This window comes from Diospyros lotus, chromosome 1 (genome assembly GCF_014633365.1).
Source record: "Diospyros lotus cultivar Yz01 chromosome 1, ASM1463336v1, whole genome shotgun sequence".
Lineage (NCBI taxonomy): Eukaryota > Viridiplantae > Streptophyta > Magnoliopsida > Ericales > Ebenaceae > Diospyros > Diospyros lotus.
Window position 1 is genome coordinate 38,754,912 of NC_068338.1, and position 25,145 is coordinate 38,780,056.

The window sequence follows — 25,145 nt, forward strand, 5'->3', positions numbered from 1 at the left end:
TGTTCCAGTCTAGTTTTGCTTAACGGCATTCTTGTCAAGATTTTAATTAAGTCTTTCTCCCAATATTTGCATATAATCAGCTTGAGTGTTAGCTTCAGAAAGCGTCAAATTGTTTCTGGTGGGTGTGCAGAAGCATATGGTGACTGCACCATTACTTTCATTTGTATAATCCTTGCTTTTAGTGTAAACATCAAGTATCATTGCTTGGTTTATGTTCTTGGTAAAGCATGTATTGCTGTTGTCTTTTTTTTTTTTTAAGTTTTGTCATTGGGTCTGTCATGTTTATTAAGTGTTAGAAGTGCCAACCATGCTTTCTACCATGTTCATCAAATGTTTTATTTTTTTATTTTGTGTTTGGATATGATGGGTTGGATGATGAACTTTTCTTGGACAATGCATAAATTTTGTGCTGAACTTTGGATTTTCTTATCCTTAGATTATGTGAATTCTTCTATGATTTTTTTTCAGGTGTTACAGTTTTTGTTGCATTTATTAATCATTATTGTTATTTGATTGTCTTTTAGAGGTTGTTCCATTGAATTGCAGTTGGTAAAAAAATAACTTCTGCTTGACATTGTGGTCAACTGTTTACGGCTTGCTCCTTGCAGGTATAACGGGCTACAAAGAATGCATGGAAGTTCTGAATTTGATGCTAATCTTCTTGGCCATGTTCATCTTAATAAGGTTGTTTCACCTATTGAGAAATGTTGAAGGATTATTTCTTGTGTTTAAAATGGCTGTTTGTAGACTATTGAAGCTGAATCTAAATGACTTGCCTGTGTGATAGGCACAGTTTGAAGGCTTGCATATGGACTTGCAAGAGGCTTGTGAGAAATGCCAAGAAACTATGAATTCATTTCGGAAGAAGAAGAAAGTTGGTCATCTCTTCAAGAGATTAAAAATATCTGCATGGTGATTCTCTGCTTTCACTTTTCTTGTTTGCATGACAATTGAAAATTTGGTGTTTTTTGAATTTTTAGCTGCTGTGAGTTAAGCCCTTTCTGGTATTGGATTCTCAGCAGTTCTTGAGATGTCTGCTTAGACGTAATTACATTGGCTTTTGATATCAGTGGGACCGGACAGTCATTTTGATGCTTATTTTACACTGAGATACTTCCATTATTATATCAGAATGTGTCATTATGTTACTTCATTATGCAGCTGTACATTGAAGTTGTTTGTATTCAAAAAACAGTTCTCGTAGTACTTAAACAATCTGCATGATTTTAACTATTGGGGTCTTTGCAACTAAATTTCTGCTTCTTCCTGAAATTGCAATTGAAAGTATGCACAATATTTTGTCATAAGAGTAAGTTTAAATTACCCTATGCACTTAAATTTCATTTGAATAATTGATGTCTTATTATCATTTATTCATCGATAGTAATTCAAAATTCCCACGAAATTTGGCTGTGGGTGCTAAAAATCATATTTATTTGTCTGAACAAACATAATTTCTGTTTTTATTCAAGCACTGCTGTGCAAGGGCTTTCCAGATGGAAAAAAAAAAAGAAAAAGTAAAAGCAGACGGCACTCACAAAAGTATGTTTGATCTATGCTTGAGCCTCAGTTATAGGTTACAATCATTTACTAGTGCAGACTTTTTACTTGCAAGCAAGTTCCAGGGCCATATAATTTATTTCTCTTAGCTAAATATCTGTTGCTTTGGGCTTTTGTTGATGTCTTTCTCTTGCTATATTAGCCATATGAAATTTAGCATTAGCCATTAGAGGTAAATAATATGATCTGATGTTTGTGTTCTGGGCAGTGCTTCTATAACTATTTTATAAAATAGTGATGTGTTGACTTGATGTGGACGTTTTTGTGCGGTTCAGTTGTGGAAAACTGCCCCAGTTTTCCAAATAATTACTCTACAGAAAATGGAAAACTAGGAAACTTGTTCAAATACCAAATTTTTTTAAATTAAAAATGGAGATTTGGAAAATGCAGTTTTTCAAAATTAACTAAACTTGGAAAACTAATAAAATGAGTTTTCTAAGTTGTCCTTGTTAATTTGGGGATTTGGAAAACATGGTTTTTCAAAAAATTTCCACAAAATATCTTCATTTCATTTTCTAACACAAGTTACTTAAAAAAAAATTAAACGTCTCTCTTTTTGAACATATGTTATTGTTTTAATTTTCTTGAAAATTAGTGTCTGTATTCATAACATTTGAACATGTTCTTCAAATTTTCTATAGAAAATGAAAACTAGAGATCTGAGATAGAAAAATGGAAATAATTTTCCACAACTAAACTACCCCTTGGTATTTCAGAGTAACCATGCGTTACTTTATTAAACATACTCTTTTTCCCCTCATGTTCCCATCTCGATGGAGAAAAAGAGCATGCATTGTGTTCATTCTTGTATCCAATTTTGGCATCTGTATCCTCTAATTCTTAATGATACTTGAAGATATAGGTTGTCCATTCCTGATAGTATGGAAAAAATTAAACAGCTCTTATATAATAGATTATATAAAAATCTCTTTTTTTCATAAGTTCTGTTTAGTTTTAAGTGTATTTCCAAATGTTAACATCATCTTATCTGTAACTAATATACAGTTGACAGTCCATATAGGATTGACCTGTCCAATGAGTAGATTCGTCTTTTGGATATCCTACGAGTAATGGTTTGACATGGTAATTCACAACTGCACCCAAAGAGCAAGCAGCATGAGGGCCATGGATGTGTTGCGAGTATGAATAATAATTTATGAGACACTGTTACCCTCTTTAATTAACTTAATCTTTTAGATGAGATTGTGCAAAATAAGTTAGTAGTGTTGTTGTAAAAAAGATTATCCTACAGCTATTTTTGAAAAACTTTGTGAATAGTACCTGTATTTTGTATTTTCTCTTCATTGTTTTCCCCCTTTTCCTTCTTTATTTTACTCGTCCTTGGTGAATAGTATCCATCTTGTGCTAAGAATGAATATCATCTGACCCTCATGGAGCGATTTACCTTTTTTACTCTTTTTTTTTTTTGTTGGAAAAGGCTCTTTAGGGTGGATTTGGAAGTTGAAAGCTTTAAGGTGTTGATTGAAGTGGATATGGTGGCAATGGCCAATATTGAATGATTGCTAGAGATGGATGCCTAGTTCAGATTCAAGTGAATTGGTTAATGGTTGTTGTTCCTTTTCCTTAAAGTTGAAAACAAAAAAACTAAACCATGAAGCACAATTGGTTACTGTCTGAAACTTGATTTTTGTATGTACAGAAAATAGAAGCAAAGAATTTAAAAACTTTATTACTTAGTTTAATGGTTGTAGAAAGTTGTAGGTGAGTTGACTAGTAGTTGGCCCCCTACTAAGTTGGTAGGTATTGAAAGGACCCCACAGATTGAGGAAGCTAGGGATAACAAAGAGTTTTACTGACAGTGGAGGTTCTCAGGCTTTGGTTGGGTTGTTGGTGATGCATTGCGGGGGAATGCAATCCACAAGCCTTATTTATCTTAACCTTAGGTCAATTTACTTCGCCGAAAGGTAGCAAAATTGTCCGAATCTTTGTTATCTTAGTTAGGTTTAAGTCTAACGAGAATAATATTCTACGACTAGCAATTCATTTATTTTCAAACCAACCCATTTACTATCTATTATTTGATTGACTAATCCTTTAGATTGGAATGGGTAAAGAGTCAAATGTTTTGGCAATTCCTCATGAGGAGATAAATCGAGAGAATTCTGAATCAGAGCTCTGGATTTTTGTTCATCCCTTGCCGTAATAATATCTCGGGGTTTGCAACGATAACTTGGTAACTACACCAAGCCCTAGAGCCTACTTTATGATTGTTACCTTTAACATAGGAGCTTCCATTCCCTTGTCATGGTGCAATTTGAACTTGCGTATGTGAAATTGACAAGGACAACAATCAAGCTAATGGGGGTTGTGTCAAGTTCCTAGGGCAATATTGTAATAAAGATATAATACTTGTTAGGATTACAGTTGTATTGTACGTGAGTGGTTGTATTGCACATGGGTGCAATGGCTGTGAGATTATAACTAAGTCACTATTGTAGGAGAAGAATCATCTTTGAATTGATAATTGAAATCTCTCATTTCCCTCTCTTGAATTCTCTCAATCTCCCTCCAATTTCTCTCTAATCATTCTCGTTCTTTCCCTCTCTGTTTGGTTCTTCCCTAACTTCCCCCATATCTCTTCCAATCTAACTTTCCCAATTCCTCCCCAATTACTTCCTAAATCTGTTATGAACCCTAGGTTCACGACAGTTGGTATTAGAGCAGTCAATTCTTGGCTGTGATTTCAATCAATTCTAGGTTGTGACTTTGACATTTCTTATCCGAAACTCAAAGGTCGGGCGGGCTAGCATATTTTCGACCGTTGATTCCGCTGATATTACATTCAGGTAGTTCAAGAAGGCGACCTCAGAGCAGTTGGCGATCCAGGGGGGCGACTTCAAGAGTAGGTCCAGTGAATTCAATCCCTGTGTTCCAAGCGAGTATACACTGATTGTTAGGTGAAGTAGATCCAGGCGAGCTAGGCTAATTTCCGGCAGTCCACGTTCAAATTTGCAATCAAAACAAGAAGCGTTGTTGCAGTCGAACAAGGATGGAGAAGCAGAGCCGCGATTGCGACTTCGATTCAAGTGAATTCTAGAGTTCCGACAATTCCAATTAATTCCAGTAAGTGGTTCTGATTCATTTGAAGACTGGTGAAATCAATTTCAATAATTCAAGCCTAGGCTCTGGTGATTCAACGGACTTAGCGAGTTTAAGCATTCCAACGTGTTTGGGCGGGTCTCACGACTGAGGATTAATTTTCGGCCATTGATGCTTAGAATTAGATTCTGATGCATGGAGGTGATTGACGGTCCCTGTACCAGATTCTTGAAATTTGAAGAGAATTACGGTCGATATCAGCAGGTGAGTTCAAGTGACAATCAGTGTTGAGCATCGGGAACTAATTGTGCAGAGGCAATATGCAATTAAGTGAGCAAGCAACGAGTTGCCCGTGTTCCAGATCTAAGTCAGAAGGGAACAAGGAGTGAGCGAAATCGAGAGGTCGCAAGCGGATCTTGGCTCGAACTTGTAGGTGGAGTCCATTGTGAGAAGCAGATTCTTCCGACTCCTTTGCTCGTTGACTTTCGAACCTTAGGCGGTAGAAATCGAACAATTGTTAGGCAATCCTTAGCGGTAGCAGAGAGGGTGGTGTTCGACAGTGCTTTCGGAGACGCCTAGAGCAGTTCTAGTTGATCGGAACTTGCAGGCGAATTAAACCTCCTTGATTCCGACACAGGAATTCTTGGCTAATTGGCCTTGAGGTAGTTGATTATCCAATAGATCTGGCGAATTCTGGCGATCCTAAATTGCTGTGATTTTGATTGTGATTTTCGGTTGAGAGTCAGATGCTTTAGGAGGCTCTAGGAGGCCTATCAAGTTGTTATAACTATGTAACTTCTTCCGTTCCTAAAATAGGCTGGATTTTGAAACGGAAGAACGCCTAAAATTTGCCACCTCTTGGATCAATTTCAGAGGTGACTATTGTGAGACAGATATAGAAGGGAAGTGTGGGATTCATCATGTATAGAACTCCTACTTGGACTTCAAAGTATACTGTTGGTGAAAAATTAGCCATGGAAAGTAGTGCATGCACGAGGCACTTGGAGCCTCAATGGCAGTAGAAGAAGGCTGCAATTTCAGCTGTAAACAACAGGAAACATGAGAAGGGGATCAGCCAATGGGACAAGGGAACAAGAAGCGTGGTACGTGAATCGAGCAAGGAATTCGGCTAGATGCTACATGAACAATTGCAAGAGTTTGCAATGATACTTACTAAGAAGTATCGTTATAGTTTTCTCGCTGAATTCTTTGAGGATTATTGTGGAAGTCTTAACAAAGAAGACTTCCTTAAAATGGAGCAACCGAGGGAGAAAGCAAGAAGTTGAGAAGCGGATTCACTGCCTATTTCCAATGTGGAGTGGAAGAAGTATACCGGTTCCAACGGAATTATCAAGGAGGAATGCAACATTAGTGATGATATTGGTGGTGACTGGCATTATCCAAAGGGAATCTGTGATGAACAGATTAATAGGGCAGCAAAGGCAAAGGAACAATCTGAAATTGTTGAAAGAGAAGTCCATATAGAGGGAAATTCAGCAAACACAAGGAAGGAGGAGTTGCTGAATTGTTTGTATGTAATCCAGAGATTCTGACTGAAACTTCAGCCAATATTAAGGGGATTGGCACTATAAATGAAGCGAACAAGTCAATGGAAACTCAGGATTCCAAGGATGAAAGAAGATTGGATAAGGAGATTGGTGTGAACCACGTTTTTCAAGGGCTGGAGGCTGATGACTCGGTTGAAAAACAGGCTATAAATCAGATTGAGAAAGGGAACTGCTACGAAGATGGCTTCTTTGCAACTGATACTCCAGCCAGGGTTATTGTCTCATTAGATAACCCGATTATAAATCATGTTTGGGATGAAGGTTGTGATGGAGGCCTAGTTTCAGCCATTGAGCAACTTATGGGACTTTCTCGTCACTTTCTATGCAACCAGTATGTTCGGACAGCAAGGGTAAGGAAATTTGAGTCCCTTACTATTGCTAGAAATGGTATGTTTGGAGGTATGTCCTTAGCTGGGATATCTTCTAATGTTGTGAAGGTGTGTGGATTTGATAAGTATGGGGACAGCTTGTAATTGAAGGACAACTACTGAAAAGAATTGATTCAAGCTGTATGGTCGGAAATGAGGTTTTGTATAAGTTGGACAATGCCAACTCTCAAGGATGCTTACAATGTTTTGCATCGACAAAGCAAAATACTGTTTTGGAAATGTAAGAGAGCGTGGCTTTAGCAAATAAATTCCTAACAAGATTTCTGCTAAGGAAAAGGGCCAAGGAAGCCAAGAGTTTTGCGGTGGAGAACAAAACCCCTGCTGCTCTGTTCATTCTTGCTACAACCAGAATTGCTGCAGCAACTCCTAGATCTGACACTTCTATATTGCTGCATGTAAAGGCGTTTGCAGATATTGTCGCGAAGGGTGGTGAAATATTCAAGGACATGAGAACCACTGCAAATTTGTGATGCATACAGAGGTTTTTCAAAACTTCTTCATCCAAACTGTGGAAGAGAAGGAAAGAGCATATTAGAAGCTGTGGAGGTTTGGCATTTCTTGGGGACAAGACATGTTTCAAGGCGAGGGGAATTGTCATGTTTCTAGGGCAATAGAGGACAATATTGTAATAAAGATATAATACTTGTTAGGATTACAGTTGTATTGCACATGGGTGCAATGGCTGTGAGGCTATAAATAAGTCATTGTTGTAGGAGAAAAATCATCTTTGAATTCATAATTGAAATGTCTCATTTCCTTCTTTTGAATTCTCTCAATCTCCCTCCAGTTTCTCTCCAATCATTCTCGTTCTTTCCTTCTCTGTTCTGTTCTTCCCTAACTTCCCCCATATCTCTTTCGATCTAACTTCCCCAATTCCTCCTCAATTACTTCCTAAACCTGTTATGAACCCTAGGTTCATGACAGGTTGGCAGTTCAGGGCCAATACTGGATCCCATATGATGTTTGATTGTGGAAGGCACTAATAGGATGGTTTTGTTTTACAAGGGTACTGCTGATAGAACGAGGTTTGGCTGTCAAGTTGGTGTGTAGTAACCTTGGAGTGGTGTTCTCCATGAGCTGTATCAACTAAAAGGGACAAGGAGAAGAGGTGGCAGTAGGGAACTGAATCCTTATTCTTGGGATGCCGATTTCTGGTTTTCATTTAGCGGACTCTTCTTGACTGCGAAATTAGCTTTTAGGTGTTCTGGCATTCATCTTGACAATCCTTTCTTTGGACATGGAGGGTGTATGTGGGTTTGGTGTCCATCAATAAGATGATTTTCTGTGTTAATTTATTTAGCAAAAAGTTAAAAGAGAGGCAATTATACCTGAAATCAAGATAAAGCTTTCCGTTCCTAGTTATTCGTTTTGAAATAGTTAATAGTAACTTGAGTGTGTATTTGGTCTAGCAAAAGAGCAGCTTGATAGAATCTTTTTCTGAAAGCTAGGTGTCTATGATGGTGCCATTGGTATATTCATTTGCATCTGGTCTAGTGACATAAAATGCAATGATAGCACAGATCTAGATCATCATAGCGCATTTGCATTTCTTATATCACTTGAAGCAAGTTGTTTATGGGCTTTGTCACAGTGATTAAATGTAGTGAACAGCTCCAGGTTTGGGATAAACTTTACTGAAACTTACTTAAAAGAACTTCAATTTAAAGTTGCTTCTAGAGTCTAGACCATGCTAAAGGTCCTAGATCTAGACATATAAGGTTTCAACAATGTGCCGCCTCTGCAAGTAAAGAGTGGTGAATCACTGAAATGTGAAGTGCTGCAAGTGTGGTTCTTGGTGGATTGCCATTTTCTATATGTACTTTTGCTTATTTGTCACACCTAGGCAACTCAAAATGTACAATTATAGGAGGCATAAGATCTTTCTTGGGAATGAATCCTGTCCTGCTCTTTGTCCAGTGAGCAAGGAGTGCCACAAGCAAGTGAAGCAAAAAGAAAGGAAGGCAATAAATCACCAGGGATTTTTTCATTCACCTAGGACTGTCTTGCTATACATTGTAACTGGGCCAGTTTGTACCTTATCTGTGGGATTCCTTGGTTTAGGTTGATGACGCAATATTTCTGTGTCATTTATAAAAATTGCAATTGATTCTTTGGTTGTGGAAGCTGATCCAGGTAAACGAGGCACATTTTTGGGAATTATTACATTCAGAGAAGAAATATATTAATGTTGGGTTCATTGATATCATCGATCTCATAAGTTACCTGAAGAGAAGTGAATTGTTTCAAGGAGCATAACAAACCTAGAGAATGAGTTAATGCGGCGGTTATAGTTGAGAATGTTTTTATGCAATTTTCTCCTTTTTGTTAGTTTAAATGTCATGTAATTTCACTTATCATCTTTCAGTTCTGATTCATGTTAAAAGTATGATCATAATTCAAGTTTCTTAGTTTATTTGGTTTTACCAATTTATTACTACCTGCAGCTTTTTTCATCACATTTGAAACTGCACAATTGCTTAATATCTTTGAGCTGTACTTCTGTCTTGGCAGCGAAGATTGTTCTTTTGGGCAATCATCAGATATTGGTGTGCCGTGCTTGAAGTTCTGGCAAGACATTGGTGGTGATCATCTAGAGAGGAACTCACATATTCTTGCTGACACAGTTTGTCCTGTCTTGCTAGAAACTGTTATTAAAGGTATTCCCTTTGTTTTTTGTTTATCTTTCTGTCTCTGTAATTGTTATAATTTTCAAAATATGACTCATATTGATTTTACTTGGTTGAGGATTGGTTATTTCCTCTCCCTGCATTTATATGTATCTCTGCGTGGATTTTCCTTTTTTTTTAGGAAAAGTTTTGTTGCGTTCTGTTCCATATGTTTGTTCTTTCTTTTTAAGTTTCCGGTATGTTATCTTCTAAAAGCATATCTTTTTTTATTGCTACATTCATACAACATTATTTAGATCCTGAGAGGGGACTGCTGGATGCATATGATGCAACTGCTATCTTTAAGCTTAACATACTATGTGAAGACTAGCTGGTTGTGATCATCATCTCTTCAGATGGCATCTCTTCTGCTGTACTTTCTTTCGTAGTAGTTTAACCCAATTGCAGAAAATTTCTGGAGAAAATCTATGTTGGACATAAGTGAATTTTGTAGGAGAAAATTGACAGTAACATGTTGTGGAGAGAACCCAAACATTAGTAAGTTCAGAAGCCTTAAAACTTTACCCCTGCTTGTAAGTTAAATTCTTTCTCTATTGTTCAGCACACTTGGGAATGTTTTCCCAAGGGGTCAGCATGAACTGGACTCCTGACAGCTGGCATTTTCTGTTTGTCATTTAATCTGTGCCCAGCCACCATTTTGTTCTGAAAACTAATAACATGCTGGAATTTATGAATAGCTGCATAAAGGCCCAGGGTTGGTGTGGATAAATAGACCAACTAATCTGGGATCCTCAATAATTGATAATCTTTGAGCTTGAAATAATAGATAATCAAGAAATGGGTTGCTTTAGTTGTAAATTCATAAATGATACTAAATGCACTTACATCTCACAAGTTTTGGTAATTGGTTACCTAGATCCTAGATGTTTCATATACCTGGCAGAATTTCCTACCAAGATGTAATGAACATAATGGGAAATGGGTCCAGGGGTATTCCTCAAGGACATAAAATGATAGATGATGGTGAACAGATCCCTTTGCTCTAACTTTATGACATGATTTTCACTGATGTTTTCAATTAGGAAAAGAGAATAAAGCATCTTGCAGTTTTTTCATCAAATCCATATGATACCCAAACCAAACCCACTGTTTTAGTGTTCGTGTAGTTTTTGCTTTTATCTTTTTTGAAAAAAATTGTCTAAGCTGCATTGGTGGGTCATGTTTCTGTAATGAGATAAAATTTTGTAACTAGATGCCTATAAAATAATTTCTTGGATGGTTAAATTTTGGAGCACAATTTTGAGATAATATCTTCTGTCCTTGCTTCAAGGTAGACACTTTGTGCAAAATCCTTCATTCGAAATTGTGAAGGATTATTCCATCTCTGTACTGTAAACTAAGCTCCTCCTTTCCTGCTTAAAGTTAATGCCTGTTCAATGCTGTTGTGACAATTGCGTTTTGTGTGATACCCACTTGGTTTTCTCTAGTTTTTATGCCAAATTCTATGTCACGGCCAGGATCAGCTGGTTAATTTATTTTTTTGCAGCAGATTATTTTATTTTGCAGGAGTTAGTTATTACTTTTATTCTTGGTTATGGAGTGATTTAGGAGCAGCTATTTGTAGTGGAGGGGTGGTAACCACACTGTAAAATCTGTTGGATAGCTTTATATATAAAGCTATAACCCATATTGCCAAGACTATGAATGATCAGAATTTAATGTTCTTTCTCTCTACCATTCTCCCTTTTTCGCGGTTTCTTTCTGTTTCTCCCTCATATCTATCTCTATTTCTCCCTCTCTTTCAATTATATCTTTGAGGAAATCGTAGTTAGGAGTTAGGACCTGGTTCCTGACATTCTATTCTGTTTCTAATAATAGCCTACTTTTCTGAGTAAAAATGGAAGAAAATGTTGTGTTTCCCCAAGGAGCAGACGCAAGTTTGTGTCTATTAAATTAGCTATCATGTAGAGGAGGGAGGGAGGAATACTGGAAAATGCTTAGACTGATTGTAGCTTCAACATGTAGTATTAAAATGTTTTTAATTGGTAAGTTATTGTGACAGGATTAGAGTGTGAAACTGTTTGGTTAGCTTGAATGTAGTTTAATTGGTAAAATTTTGTGCCAATTTTACATGTAGGCTTTTATTGGTAAAGCAGGTACGTGTAGACATTTTATTTGTGCAAAGTTACTGATGACATTTTCTGGTCTCACATTGTCCTGGTTTGGTGGGTTAACTGTCATGATGACTGTTTATTCAACCTCTTGTTTGTATGTTTCCATTATCACTTTTCTAGTTGTCTTGGGTGTGGTATGCTAATTTATTGGAAGAGAATATCACCATCATAGTTTTATAATACTCTTGTGATTTTGGTTCTAGATCCTAATACTTGGACCATTATGGGTTGAGAAAATTGGGAAGACTGATGTTCTCAAGCCTTGTTTTCTTGTCATTGTGGTTACTCAAGTGCTAAGAATTGTGTAGGAACCAGCTTGTCTGAGTAGATAATGGATACAATTATCTTACCAAGATATGAGAAATTTGTTGTGCAGAATGTCAGATAAGCTGTTTGAAAATAATATGATTGTCTAAATTGCTTTCTTTACTTGCAATCCCCCGCTGTCAGAGAATAATGAAAAACAATAGAAATGAAAATGACATCTCAAAATTGCAGTGGTCACTGCCTTTATGACCAAGCACTAAGAATTGCTTAGGAAGTGGCTTCTCCAAGCAGATAATTGATTACTATGCTTATGAAGATTTGAGACCTCAGGTGTTGAGGATATTTGATAACCTTTTTGAAGTCATATGGTTCTCTAAAATGTTCTTTTTCTTTTTCTACTCATTTGGAAATTCCCCTTCAGTAGCTCATAAGTATAAAATATTATTAACATAAGTCCGTATAAAAACAGAAATAAAGAATGGTATGTCAAAGTCAGTATAAGTACAGTAGTTATGAGTTATTGTTCTTTTCTTTTACTTAGCTAAACTTCCATGCAACTTTTTAAACCAAATTTTCCTTAAGTGTTTCCTGGCTGAAGTTCCTTGGACTGGGAGGTTGAATATTCTTGTATAGTTACACAAGTAGTGGCTATTTTTCAGGTTATTAGCTTGCCATTGCTTTAGTATTTTGAAGGGGTTCTACTAGGCTTCCACTCTATTTTTACTTTTTGGAGTTTTCTAATGCATCATTTTAACAAATTGATATCTTGTGGAAACAGATTGTCCCCAAGGAATCCCAAGATATTGAGATTTAATTTTCTTATGGGGCTGCTTTGAATGAACAGGTGACCGAAGAGTTTGCTGGGCAAATGTGATTTGGATTAGTCCAGATACAACAACTTGGATCAGAAATCCTTGCAAGAGTAAAGAAGGCGAACTGGCTTTGGATGTTGTCCTGGAGAAAGAAGCTATTAAGCGGTCTGGAGATGCATGGAGGATTCTCATGGACTGTTGCCTTCCAGTCATTCATCTAATTGACACAAGTCGTTCAATCCCCAATGCAATAAAGCAAGTACAGGAACTGCTTGGAATTTCTTGTGCTTTTGAGCAAGCTGTTCAGGTATATTTTGGGTTTTCTATTTATTTAATCTTAACTGATGAAGGTGTTTTTTTTTTTTTTTTAAACATAGGAATATGTGGCGTGTTCTCTAGCACAAATAGACAAGCAGGCATCCAGAAGCATTACCCTCTTGATCTTACCTTTTGTGCTTTCTGTTATGACGACTAACCCTGGCTACTTACTTGTATGCTGGTGGGATTAATTATTTGCTGTTTATTTTATCTTTGAGGGCGAACCTTGGTAACAGCAATAAGGTTACTCCTTTCTGACCAAAAGGTCACAGGTTCGAGTTGCGGGAACAACCTATTTGTAAAAATGTAAAGGAAGCCTTCAAAATACAACCCTCTCCCAACCGTTGCAAAGCAGGGGAGCCTCATGAACTAGGGATACCTATTTTATATTCTCTGTTATTTTTTTTAGTGTCAAAATATAATCTCCCTTCCATAGTTACGTGAGGCTGTATCTCTTATTGATGTTTGTATGATGGTTTAATTATATTGATCTGCTCTTATTTCTACTACTGTTGAGGACATTTGTGTTAACACTCCCATTGTTGGCACCTTCTACTTATATCAGCTCCATATCAATGCAATTGGCTCAATATTTCCATTTCTTGGTCAGTTGTTTATATTAATTTCTAAATTCAAGTCTCTCCTGCTATGCATGCAATGTAATCATTGTTTGATTTCTATTTATGCTTGCAAAGCTTCTTTTTTTTTTTTTTATCTAACCTGCTGGAAACAGCAGCTTTTGTATTTTTGCTGAAAGAATAACACTAATAAACAAGCAATTTTATGTTTTCTCATGAACTAATAATTGCCAATGAAAAGATTAGTTTTTGTGCTTTATCCTAATTTTTATTTTATTTTTAATGCATTCACCTTAATGTCCACCTTGCAGCGCCTCTCGACATCAGTGTCAATGGTTGCAAAAGGTGTGCTTAAGGATCATCTTATTCTCTTGGCTAATAGTATGACATGCCCTGGGAATATGATTGGTTTCAATAGTGGTGGTATAAAAGCACTGTCTCGATCACTGAATGTCCAAGTACCATTTGCAGAGGCAACATTGTTTGTAAGGAGCTACTGATGTTTTTGTTAGTTAAAGTTTATATTTTGTTACATTTGGGTTTGATGACTACTTTTTCTCTTAATTTTTTCTATTTCAACCTCCAGACACCAAAAAAATGCTTTGAGAGAGCTGCCGAAAAGTGTCATGCTGATTCCTTATCAAGCATAGTTGCTTCATGTTCATGGGGAAAACATGTGACTGTTGGCACAGGCTCTCAATTTGACGTTCTTTGGGGCACAAGAGAGGTTTGTAACCTATATTAATTGGTTGCATTACCCTGCCTCTCATAACAGTTTAAGAAGGTTTTGCTTTTCTGGTTTTAGGTTGGACTGAATAATCAAGAGGGAATTGATGTCTATAACTTTCTTCATTTGGTAAGGAGTTCGAGAGAAGAGGAAACAGGAACTGATTGTCTTGGCACAGAAATTGATAACATTGAACTGGAGAATGATGATATGGAATGGGCCCCATCTCCAGACCGTAGCTCTGATAAGCCAATCTTTGAAGATAGTTCTGAAGTTCAGAATGACTTGGAGGATCTGACAGTGGACTGGAGTAGGCCCAGTGGATCTAATTGGGAGAAGGTTTCATGTCTAAATACAGAGTCCAGTGGCAGGAATGATGACCATGGTGATGGAAAAGATTGGATGGTAGACAAAAAACAAAACTTGGGGGGTAAAAAATCATTGTCAGAATCAAGTGGTTGGTCCAGTTGGGGTCTTGGTACAGTTCGAACAGATGATGTACTTTGTACAACCACTGAGAAAACAAAACAGGGGGATACTTCTAAAACTGTTGTTGGTTGGGGCCATTCCAATAGTGATCGATCAGATGAATTGGAATCTCAGTCAGGAAAGCGAAAAGAGTCTCCTTCCTATTTCTGGAATTCCAGTGGAAATGATGAGTCCAATGATGGAATTGATTGGATGGCTGGAAAAAAGCCACATCCCGGTGCTGGCGTAACACCAACAAATCCAAGTGGGTCTTCCAGCTGGGGAGCTGATTCTGTGAAGACACAGGATAACCTCTGGAATTCCAGTCAGAATGACAAGTCCAATGATGGGAATGATTGGCTGGATGGAAAAAAGAAAATTCTAGGTTCCAGTACAATGTCAGTAAATCCAAGTGGGTGGTCCAGTTGGGGAGCTGACACTGGGAAGACACATGATAACCTCTGGAACTCCAGTCAAAATGATGAGTCCAATGATGAATGGCTGGCTGGAAAAAAGAAAAATCTAGGTGCTGGCACAGCACCAGCAAATCCGAGTGGTTGGTCCAGTTGGGGAGCTGATGCTGGGAAGACACAGGATAACCTCTCTAGAAGACCACCAGAGCTACAACAGGATATTCTGGTTGATGAGAGCCAATGTACAGTTGATGAAAAATCTCAGGCTGGACAGAAGAAAGAATCACCTGCCAGTTTATGGAATCGCAGTCAAAATGTAATGAATGAACAGACAAATCAATCAGCAAGTGAAAGTGGCTGGGATCCTGCAAACACAGTCAGTCAGAATGAAAGTGTACAACCACAGTGGGGTAAGCCAAGAAGGTTCTCTTCTAAGAAAGAACAAACTGATAGCCCACGTGGTTGGGGTTCCTCTAATACTGGAGATTGGAAAAACAAAGCAGTTGGAAATTTAACTGCAACAAGACAGCGATTGGATATGTTCACCTCTGAGGAACAAGATATTTTGTCAGATGTTGAGTTGATAATGCAATCTATTAGAAGAATTCTGCATCAGACTGGGTAACTTTTCATGTCTTTGCTAGTTTTATGATTGACTATTAACTTGGAGCATCCTTAAATGTCAAAATCCAACATTCTTAGTAATTGAGAACTCATCATTGTATTTGAGGTTAATCTAGACGTCTTTCTGCTCTCCCCTAGGATTTATCGACTCTCCATTTTTATATACCTTAGTTGTTATGCTAATTGCTGGCACCACCCCAACTTTTCATTGCATGTGTTAAAGATATATGTTTAGATTAATTATACTTATCTGCTCAGTTAGATTTTCAGTTTAAATTTGGGATTAGATCAGTCTTATCTCCATTCTTGATATTATGTAGAGTTTGATTCTTGATTAGGCTAGTCAGGTTTATCTTTATCTTGTAATTGTTGTTTATAAAACCGTGTAATCATCATCGTTATTCACACAATCCAATACAATTCTTTCCTATATTTGTTGTAAGAGCATGGTTTATTGAGCTTCTCAAAGGTGGGGGTGGGGGGGGATGCTTCTATAGGAAATAAATTTATTTTTGTCTATGAAATTTTTTAAATATGAAGTTGTAAAATCTGTTTCTTGTTTTCAAGGTACAATGACGGGGATCCATTGTCTGCCGAGGATCAGTCATTCGTGCTTGACAATGTGTTCACTCATCATCCTGATAAAAGTACAAAGATGGGAGCAGGGATAGATTATGTAATGGTATGCTTCTTAATTATTCTTCCTTGTCAGATTGTATTTTTAATGTGAATCATACCATGTTGGATACAGATGCTTGTACATAAGGTTTTTTTCTGGATTTTGGTCTGCAAAAAATGACATGAAATGAAATGAAAAGTGTCATCTTTATGGTTCTGAACTTGCAATTAGATCACTTCTGTTGTCATGTGCAAGCATTTACACCTCTACAAAGAGAACATTTGGGAGTGTTGGCAAGTCTTGCAGGCTGTTATTGCCCAATTACTTGATGACTAAACAGTAAATGTGGACTCAATAGGCTGTTGTTTTCTTCCCCTTTTGCATTTTTGTTTAGTTCATTTATTATGCAAATGCAGAATCACTTCTCAATTGTATTTGTAGGTGTTCAGTCACACAATTCCTGGAGGGGTGTTGGGTATATTTGTAGTGGTATCTTGCGTGTGGTTAAGATTGATAAAGGATGCAACTTTGATTAAATTAAACATTTTTTGGCTGGATAATTACACGGTTTTGATAGTGGAATATGGTTCCCCTCTTCAATTTTTTTTTCTTTTTCCATTACCATACATATAGATCAGGGGTAGTAAAAGTCATGACAAAATTCTAAAGTTTCTGACTCTGAAAAGGAATGGTATGTATTACATATTTATTTTTCTTTTAAAGTTTGTTGAAGCTTTCTTTCAATAGAAAACCAAATTCATTTAGGTTGTTCAGATATCATATGTTGTTTTATTATATTGTTTATCTTATCTTTATAGATGCTTATTGCATTCATCATGGTAACGGTGTCCTGTTAATATCCACTTACCTCTATTGTAGAGAATCAGAATAATTCTTCCATATATCTTGTATGTACATGGTTACATCCTCTTATGGAGGAGAAGAGATACAACGTAAGCAAACTAATCTAATTACTAGGAAGGAAAGAAAAACAAAAGGAAAAGATACATATGAACATTATTAGGAAAGCTTCCTAAGTCTGATTTAGGAAATATCCTATTCCAGATTTGGAAACTTCTAATCATATCTTTTTCTTGATATTTCTTCGTGAATCAACACTTTCCTTCAAGCTAGTGAATGAATGTCCATCATTTCCAGCTCGCATATCAAACCTTCAAATCTTTTTTCAACCAGCTCTTTAGGTAGTAGCACATCAGCCACTTGATTTTTAGATGACACATAAGAAATATGAATTAGACCTATACCCAACTTCTCCTTTATGAAGTGTCGATCTATTTCTACATGATTTGTCCTGTCATGCCAAACAGGATTATGAGCAATACTAATAGATGATTGATTATTACAAAATAATTCAATGGAACCTTGAATCTTAATCTTCAAATCTTCTAGGACAATGTGTAGCCACAATAACTCACATAAACCAAGGGCCATGGCCCTAAATTCTGCCTCTACAGTAGATCGTGTCACAATGTTTTTCTTTTTACTCTTCCAAGACATAAGATTTCCCCCCCAAAAACACACAATATCCAGTGGTAAATCTCCTATCAATCAGAGAACCTCCTTAGTCTACATTAGTGAACCCTTGAACATTTAATTCAGCTCCGGTTTTAAACAAGATGCCCTTACCAGGTGTCGTCTTTAGATAACTCGAGATTTTCCTCACTGCTTGCATATGCTCCTCAGTAGGGCTGTGCATGAACTACCTTACTAGGTTGATAACAAAAGCTATGTCAGGCCTAATATGAGAGGTATATCAGCCTGCCCACTAGCCTTTGGACCTTCCTTTATCCACTGCTTGCCCATCAGGATTTTCCTGCAATTTAATGTTAGGTTCCACAAGTATGCTAGCTCATTTTCCTCTTGTCATCCCTGTTTCAGCCAACAAATCTAACACATACTTATGTTGGGATAGGAGAATTCCAGCCTTAAGAGTAGGCAACTTCTATTCCTAAAAAGTATTAAGGGTCCCAAGGTCTTTAATCTCAAATTCCTTAACTAAATTCCCCTTTAGAATCTGTTGTTCTTCTTCATCATTTCTAGTCACCACTATATTATCCACATACACTAGCAAGGCTGTGACTCTTTCTCCCAAATGTTTGAAGAAAAGGGTATCCTCCCCTCTGCTTTGGTAGTATCTCATAGGCTTCATGGCCTTAGAAAATCTAAGTCTCCATATAAGAAGGCATTTTTCGCATCCAGTTGTTGTAGCTTCCACCCGAAATGGGCTGTTAGTGATATAAGGAACCTCACGGTGGTCATTTTTGCCACGTGGGCAAAAGTGTCAAGATAATCTATGCCATAAGATTGAGTATAGCCCTTGGTCACCAACTTAGCTTTATACCTTTCCAAAGCTCCATTAGCTTTGTATTTGAAATTAAAGATCCACCTATAGCCTACTGGGGTGACTCTCTTAGGCCTAGGCACCAATTTTCATGTCTGATTTTTATTTAGAGCTTTCATCTCCTCTAGCATAGCTTACTTCCAATTCTGGTCTTTTAGAGCCTCATCCACTGACGTAGGAATAACACTAGTATCCAATGAGGTTAGGAAGCTTCTACGGTTTTGAGAGAGACGATGGTAGGAAAGGCAATTAGACAAGAGATGTGTACAACTTCTGACCCCTTTTCTTACAGCAATTGGCAGGTCTAAGTCATTAGGAACGGGGCTAGGTAGGGTGAAAACCAATGGTTGAGTGAATTTCATATCTGGGCTGAGGTCTGATGCTAATGCAGGTTGAAAGTCCACAACAAGCTGCCTCCTTTTAAACACACAAGGAGAGCCCTTATACCTAACTGGAGATGGCAGTTGTTGGGCTGCTTGCTCATTGCAGTTTGCAGGCTGAGGAGAGATAGGAGAGGAGGTAGGAGAAATAGGAGTGGAGGTAAGTTGAGCAGACTAATTAGTATCAGTGTCAACTAGTTCATTGGAGCTGGTTGGTGTTGATTCTAAGTCAAGAAAAACATCCCTAAAGCTTTGGTCACCATATTTCCCAGTCTCCCCCTGGGGACCAAGCTGAGGAGGACCAAAAAAGGATTGAGATTTAACAAAGGTGACATCTTTGGAGACAATAGAATTTCCGAGATGAAGGGTTGTAACATTTGTTGCCCTTTTGGGTAAGACAGTAACCAAGGAAGACACACTTAAGAGCTCTAGGATTGAGTTTGTCTCGATGAATCTTAGGAATGTGAACAAAGAACCTGCAACCGAACACTTGAAGTGGAAGAGGAGTATGCAAACTTAGGTTTGGGAAAAATGAGGACAAATAATAGAAAGGACTCTGGTTATTTAAAACCCTAGATTGAATGCTATTACTCACATAGGCTGCTGTTAGAACCTCCTCTCCCCAAAAGTTTTTAGGAACGTGGTGATGGTGAAGAAGTGCTCTAGCAACATTAAGGAGATGTCTCATCTTTCTTTCAGGTAGTCCATTTTGTTGTGGAGTGTCTATGCAGGAAGACTCATGAACAATCCCTTCTTGTTTAAAAAACTGATGCAGTTTAAATCAATTTGCAAAAATAGGGTAATACCGTTCCAATGGCAACTTCATCTTTTAATAGAAAGACCCAACACATACAAGTACAATCATCTATAAAAGAAATGAACCACCTTGTCCCAAAACAATTGGGGATCTTGGATGGTCCCCAAACATCAGAATGTACTAAGGAAAATGGTTTAGATGACATTTTATTGTTGATTGAATAGGACACACGGTGGTGTTTAGAAATTACACACACATCACACTGAAACATACTAGGATCTAGGGTCCTAAAGAAGGCTGGAAACATACTCTTTAACAGAACAAAAGGAGGGTGACCTAGCCTATAATGATGGAGCCAAATGTTGGCCAGGTCAAAGTTTGATTGGGGTGAACAAGCAACCTTTTTCTGCCTCCCGTTAGGATCACTCTTCCTCTGTAAGAAGTACAGTCCAATGTGTTTCTCAGCCACAACAATCATCTTCTCTATGCTCATGTCTTGAAATTCACACATATGAGGATAGAAAATAACACGATAATTTAACTCCTTGGTAAGTTGATGAACAGAGATAAGGTTGGTAGCCATGTTAGGTACGTGAAGTACCTGTTTGTTAGATAAGATAGGGCTAAGGTCAACCTTGCCCTAGCCAGTGTGGGAACTGAGGTTCTATTAGAAATGGTTATTTGTTTAGAGGTTTCAGGTGGCTTACATGTCTCAAAATTATTCAAGTTAGGGGTCATATGGTCAGTGGTTCTCGAATCAAGGATTCACATGTTATTCCTATCAGTCTTAGAGGCAGGAAAAGAACCAAAACGTAGGCATTTACCTTGCTGAGCAAGAGAGCAGGTTTTGTCTTGAATTGTCCTTAGGAAGCTCTTGAGTTTGTTGATCTCTTCTACGTTCAATTGAGTAAGATCAGACCCAATAGAATCTGTCTTTTCGGTGGATCCAATTTCCTCCTCCTTGCTTGAGATATAGGCCTAGTTCTTGGGAGTTAGGTTTTTAAATCCTTCCATCCTACTCAAAATAGCTTCTTTCCGATGGAGTTTGAAACATGTATCCCTAGTGTGCCTAGGTTTCGTGCAGTAGATACACCACAGCCCTTCACGGCCTAAGTTCTTCATTGAAACCTCTGATTTTCTTGCTCTAAATTTTGCCCCTTCCCTGTTGCTGGACACCGTAGCTGAACTTTCTGTATTGGGTTCTTTAAGCATAGCTACCCTTCAGTTTTCTTCACTTCTAACAATGGCAAACACTTCATTAAGAGCAAACAATTTCTCCTTACCAAGAACCTGAACCCTGACTTGATCATACTTTGGATTTAGGCCTGCTAGAAACTCTACAATCCTATCCTACTCAAGAATCCTATTGAGGGTGGCAGCATCCTCACTGCACACCATCTTGATGTCTTGATAGTGGTCAAGTTCTAGCCATAATCCTTTATGTAGAAACCAGTATAGATTGAATAGGAAGAACAATGAAATCATTCTATTATGATCATTATAGACACTGAATACATTCCCTATTAATAGGGAAGAAGATTACACTATAGGAAAGTTACAGAAAAAGAAAAACAAATATGTTGTACACTATACAAGGAAACTAAGGATACAATTACAGAATTAGGAAACTTCTTAAATCAGGATTTAATCTTGGAGAAGATATCTGCCTTGACTTTAGGAAAGTTAGCTCACACTTCTCCAATCTCCGTGAATCATCCAACACTTTCATCTTATTGTAGTACTCCGTTACAATCAAGGTTTGTTCCTTGTCTAGTGCCATTGATCTTAGTTTTAATCTCGAAAATTATTGAGGCATCTTGGACCTTAGAATAGGTCTGCCTCATTGTATCCCAAATATCCCTTGCTGAAGTTAAAAACATGTAATTCTTACTAACTTTTGGTTGCATGGAACTCCATAGCCAAGACATGATCAAAGAGTCTTCAATATCCCATGTTGTGAAGGTGGGATCCGAGACTTGTGGAGGGGGTGCTCAGGTGGCCAATCTTCCCTCTGCCTTTGAGGAAGGTCCTCACAAGTTGGGCCCACTGCAAGTAATTCCTACTGTCTAAACGGTAGGAATGGTGCATCCCAGGCAGCTCTCCGGCTCCAATTGGCTGATCAAGTGGGGTTGATTCTGCCGTTGTCATGGATGGTGCAGCTTCTGATATTTTAAACATGTTCACTGGAAAGAACGGTTGAATAGTGTGGAAGTAATGAAGGCTTGGAGAGATTGGACGAAAAGAATGTGCAATGAAAGCACACTACGGTTTTAGGAAGAGCAAGAAGATATCGGTGGCTCTGATACCATATAGAGAATCAGAATAATTCTTCCATATATCTCGTATGTACATGGTTACATCCTCTTATAGAGGAGAAGGGATGCAACACAAGGAAACTAATCTAATTACTAGGAAGGAAAGAAAAACAAAAGGAAAAGATACATATGAACATCATTAGGAAAGTTTCCTAAGTCTGATTTAGGAAATATCCTATTCCAGATTTGGAAACTTCTAATCATATCTCTTTCTTGATATTCCTTCGTGAATCAATGTCTACAAATTACATTCTTCTTGCATGCCGTACAACATTGGTAACTGCATCTTTTGGTTGTAGCTTGCATTTGAATGCACTAATTTAAATGTTGCAAAAAATTCTTATTTGTTTGAGATTATTCTATGATACTTATGAAAACCATAAAATTTTACTTGCTTGATTCCTAGGCACTTTGGTATGAAGTTGGTTTCACCCAGATGATGAAAATTGTCTGTTTTTGGCCTTAGCTGATTGGTTGTTGGACATCCAACTTTGCTTGAAGTGAATTTAAGCTTTTATATATGCATTGGCAAGTTATGGTCCAACGAGGTCAAGTTGGATTGAATGCATCATGATGTGCTTGTGTGAATGCAATTGGAAATCTTGTTTTTTTCTTTCTTTCATTTCTACTTCTGTGATTACATGTTGAAAGCCTATGATAACAGAATTTAGTTAGTCCACTACTAACATACATATTTTGTATGTACCGGAGTTGAACATTTGCCAATTGTAACATGTGGGCTTTATCCACACAGCATGAAAGTTGAACTCTTGGTGGCTTTTTTTTTTTTGGTTTTTTGCATGCTCCAAATCTTCAAACCTTTTAGGTGTTTGTTTACTATGACACCCTGATATGTGGAGTGACGTGATGCAGGATAGTAGAAAGATTGCTGAAAATTTGTGGAGTACGAGAAGAAAATAGGGAGAGGAGGAAAAATAGATTAGGAAGAGGAAGAAATCTGGACATAAGAGGAAAAAGGAGAATTTAGAGGGAGAAGATAGGAGAAGTATAGAGGGAGAAGGAAGCCCAAGCAGAAGAGAGAAAGAAGAGGAATTTTGGACTAGAAGAATCAGTAATTTTTTATTTAATTACTCAAAAACATAATTTCTGGTTGCACTAATGAGCCATATATATGTGCTTGAGAGGATAGGAGAGCTAAGGGGTAAAATGGTCAATTTACCCTAGCTTTTTTTATCTGCAGGGTGGTCTTTGTTATTTCCAAAATGTGTGTCCATAATTAGACCAAACCCTACGAAGGTGGTGTTGTTTACTTGAGTTTTAGACCTCACATCATTTATATTCATGCCATTTCTTTTGCAAGGCCATTATGTACTGTCATATTTAAAGGTTTTCTACCAAGTTTTTTCTTTGGTGTTCCTTGCTCTTTTGCTATAAAGTTCGTTTATTTTATACCCTCCTCATATGTGTGTCTATCAATCCTTTTCTCATATTTTCAAACCCATTTTAGTTATGTTTCCTGAATTTTATTCTCAATATTCGCCGCATCAATCTTATTATAATATGATCTTATTTTTTTATTTTGTCTTTTCAAGTATAGTTGCACATCCACCTTAACATCCTTATCTTAGGTGTATTCATATTTTGCAGGTTTTAGTACTTAAAATGCCTAACAGTAAAAGATATGGTCTTATAGTTGATTGATAGAACTTCTCTTTTAACTTCAAAGAGGTTTTGCCATTGCATAAAATGCTATACCTGTTGTTTCACTTTAATAATCTTACCTTGATTCTATGAGTAACGTTTATTCATCATACATTCCTTATTTTGGACAATTGATCCAAGATATCTAAATTAATATTTCCTTGAGAAAACCTGATCTCCAAGTCTCACCAGGACATTATCCACACTTCTAATTTTATTGAACTTGCGTGTAGACCTACTCAACTTTAATATCTTGGACTCTTAATTCAAAGACAATATTTTCTGCAAATAGCACACACAAGGCAATTTTTCTTAGATATGGTTTGTGAGTTCATTAACATCACAATAGCAGAGGTAAGACTAACACCTGTTTTGCTTGTGACCTCAAGGTAGATATTTGGTGTAATGCAAATATAATTGAAAAGTCTCAGAATCTTCTCTATAAGTACTAACACCTGTTTTGCTTGATGATACATGCCCTTAAATATCTTGTGTATTAGCAATTCAGATTCCTTTTGACTATAACACCTTCCACTAGTTCTTTTGGGGACTGGTCATAGGCTGCAAATGTTTCTGCTTATCTCTATACCTGTCTATTGTATCAACAAAAGATATTTCTATTGTTGACCTACGTGGCATAAACCAAATTGATTCTCAGAGATCTTTGTTTCTCCTCTTGACCTTTGCCGGTTACTCCTAAATTTTCGTAGTGTGGCTCATTAGCTTGAACCCTCTGCAATTTAAGAAATTTGAATTTCTCCCCTGTTCTTATAAATAGGCACTGGAGTGTAATTTCTCCACACATCTGACATCCTTTTTTATTTAAAGATCACACTAAATAAATTTGTGAACAAAAAATTTCCCTTTTCTTGCCTGCATTTACATGCTTCTATTGGGATATGTTAGACAAACACAACTATAGAAAATATAATCTGCATCTCTTTTAGAGTATATGCTTCAACATAACACTTATTTCTCCTCGCTAATTTAATAACCTCAAATAATTTTCTTTCCATCTTTTCTTGATTACCTCTTTTTTCTTTTCTTTTCTTTTTTTTCAATTCTCATTTTTGATGCACTTGGCATGGCTCAAAACTCTTATTTTATTTCTCATGTTCTGTAACTTCTTTGTGGGCTTTCCCCCATCTTTAATGTCAAGTTGATTCTGCAAATTTTCATAGGCTTTTGACTTTCGTTCGTTAATTGTGTTCATTACTTCTGTTTTTGAAAAATGTCTTAAAGAAAATTGTTTATTTGGGTTGTTGATAAGTTATTTTTATATGTAACCCAGTGTTTATCCCACTTCTTGGACATGCTACTAACTACAACGAACTTGCGTAATAGTTTGATCTTTCATAAAATTTTGTCCTAATCTATTTCCTTCATGCTTATTCACATCTTTGTTAGCATAAGTATTTAAGTAACATCCTATATTGTCTTCTTTCCCATAGATACTACTTTCCCT

The 25,145-nt window shown here is 37.1% G+C and overlaps 1 protein-coding gene across 5 annotated transcripts in view; it reads left to right on the plus strand.

Moving 5' to 3' along the window:
* The window catches only part of LOC127799500 (DNA-directed RNA polymerase V subunit 1), a 45,108-nt gene that overhangs the window by 18,189 nt on the left and 1,774 nt on the right, over positions 1-25,145 (plus strand). For all 5 annotated transcript variants that reach the window (XM_052333609.1, XM_052333600.1, XM_052333592.1 and 2 more), the window contains 8 exons: positions 609-684; positions 788-912; positions 9,089-9,234; positions 12,490-12,764; positions 13,665-13,838; positions 13,940-14,080; positions 14,159-15,582; positions 16,153-16,267. In XM_052333609.1, coding sequence (XP_052189569.1) covers positions 609-684; positions 788-912; positions 9,089-9,234; positions 12,490-12,764; positions 13,665-13,838; positions 13,940-14,080; positions 14,159-15,582; positions 16,153-16,267 — 2,476 coding nt within the window. The remainder of the gene's footprint in view (positions 1-608; positions 685-787; positions 913-9,088; positions 9,235-12,489; positions 12,765-13,664; positions 13,839-13,939; positions 14,081-14,158; positions 15,583-16,152; positions 16,268-25,145) is intronic.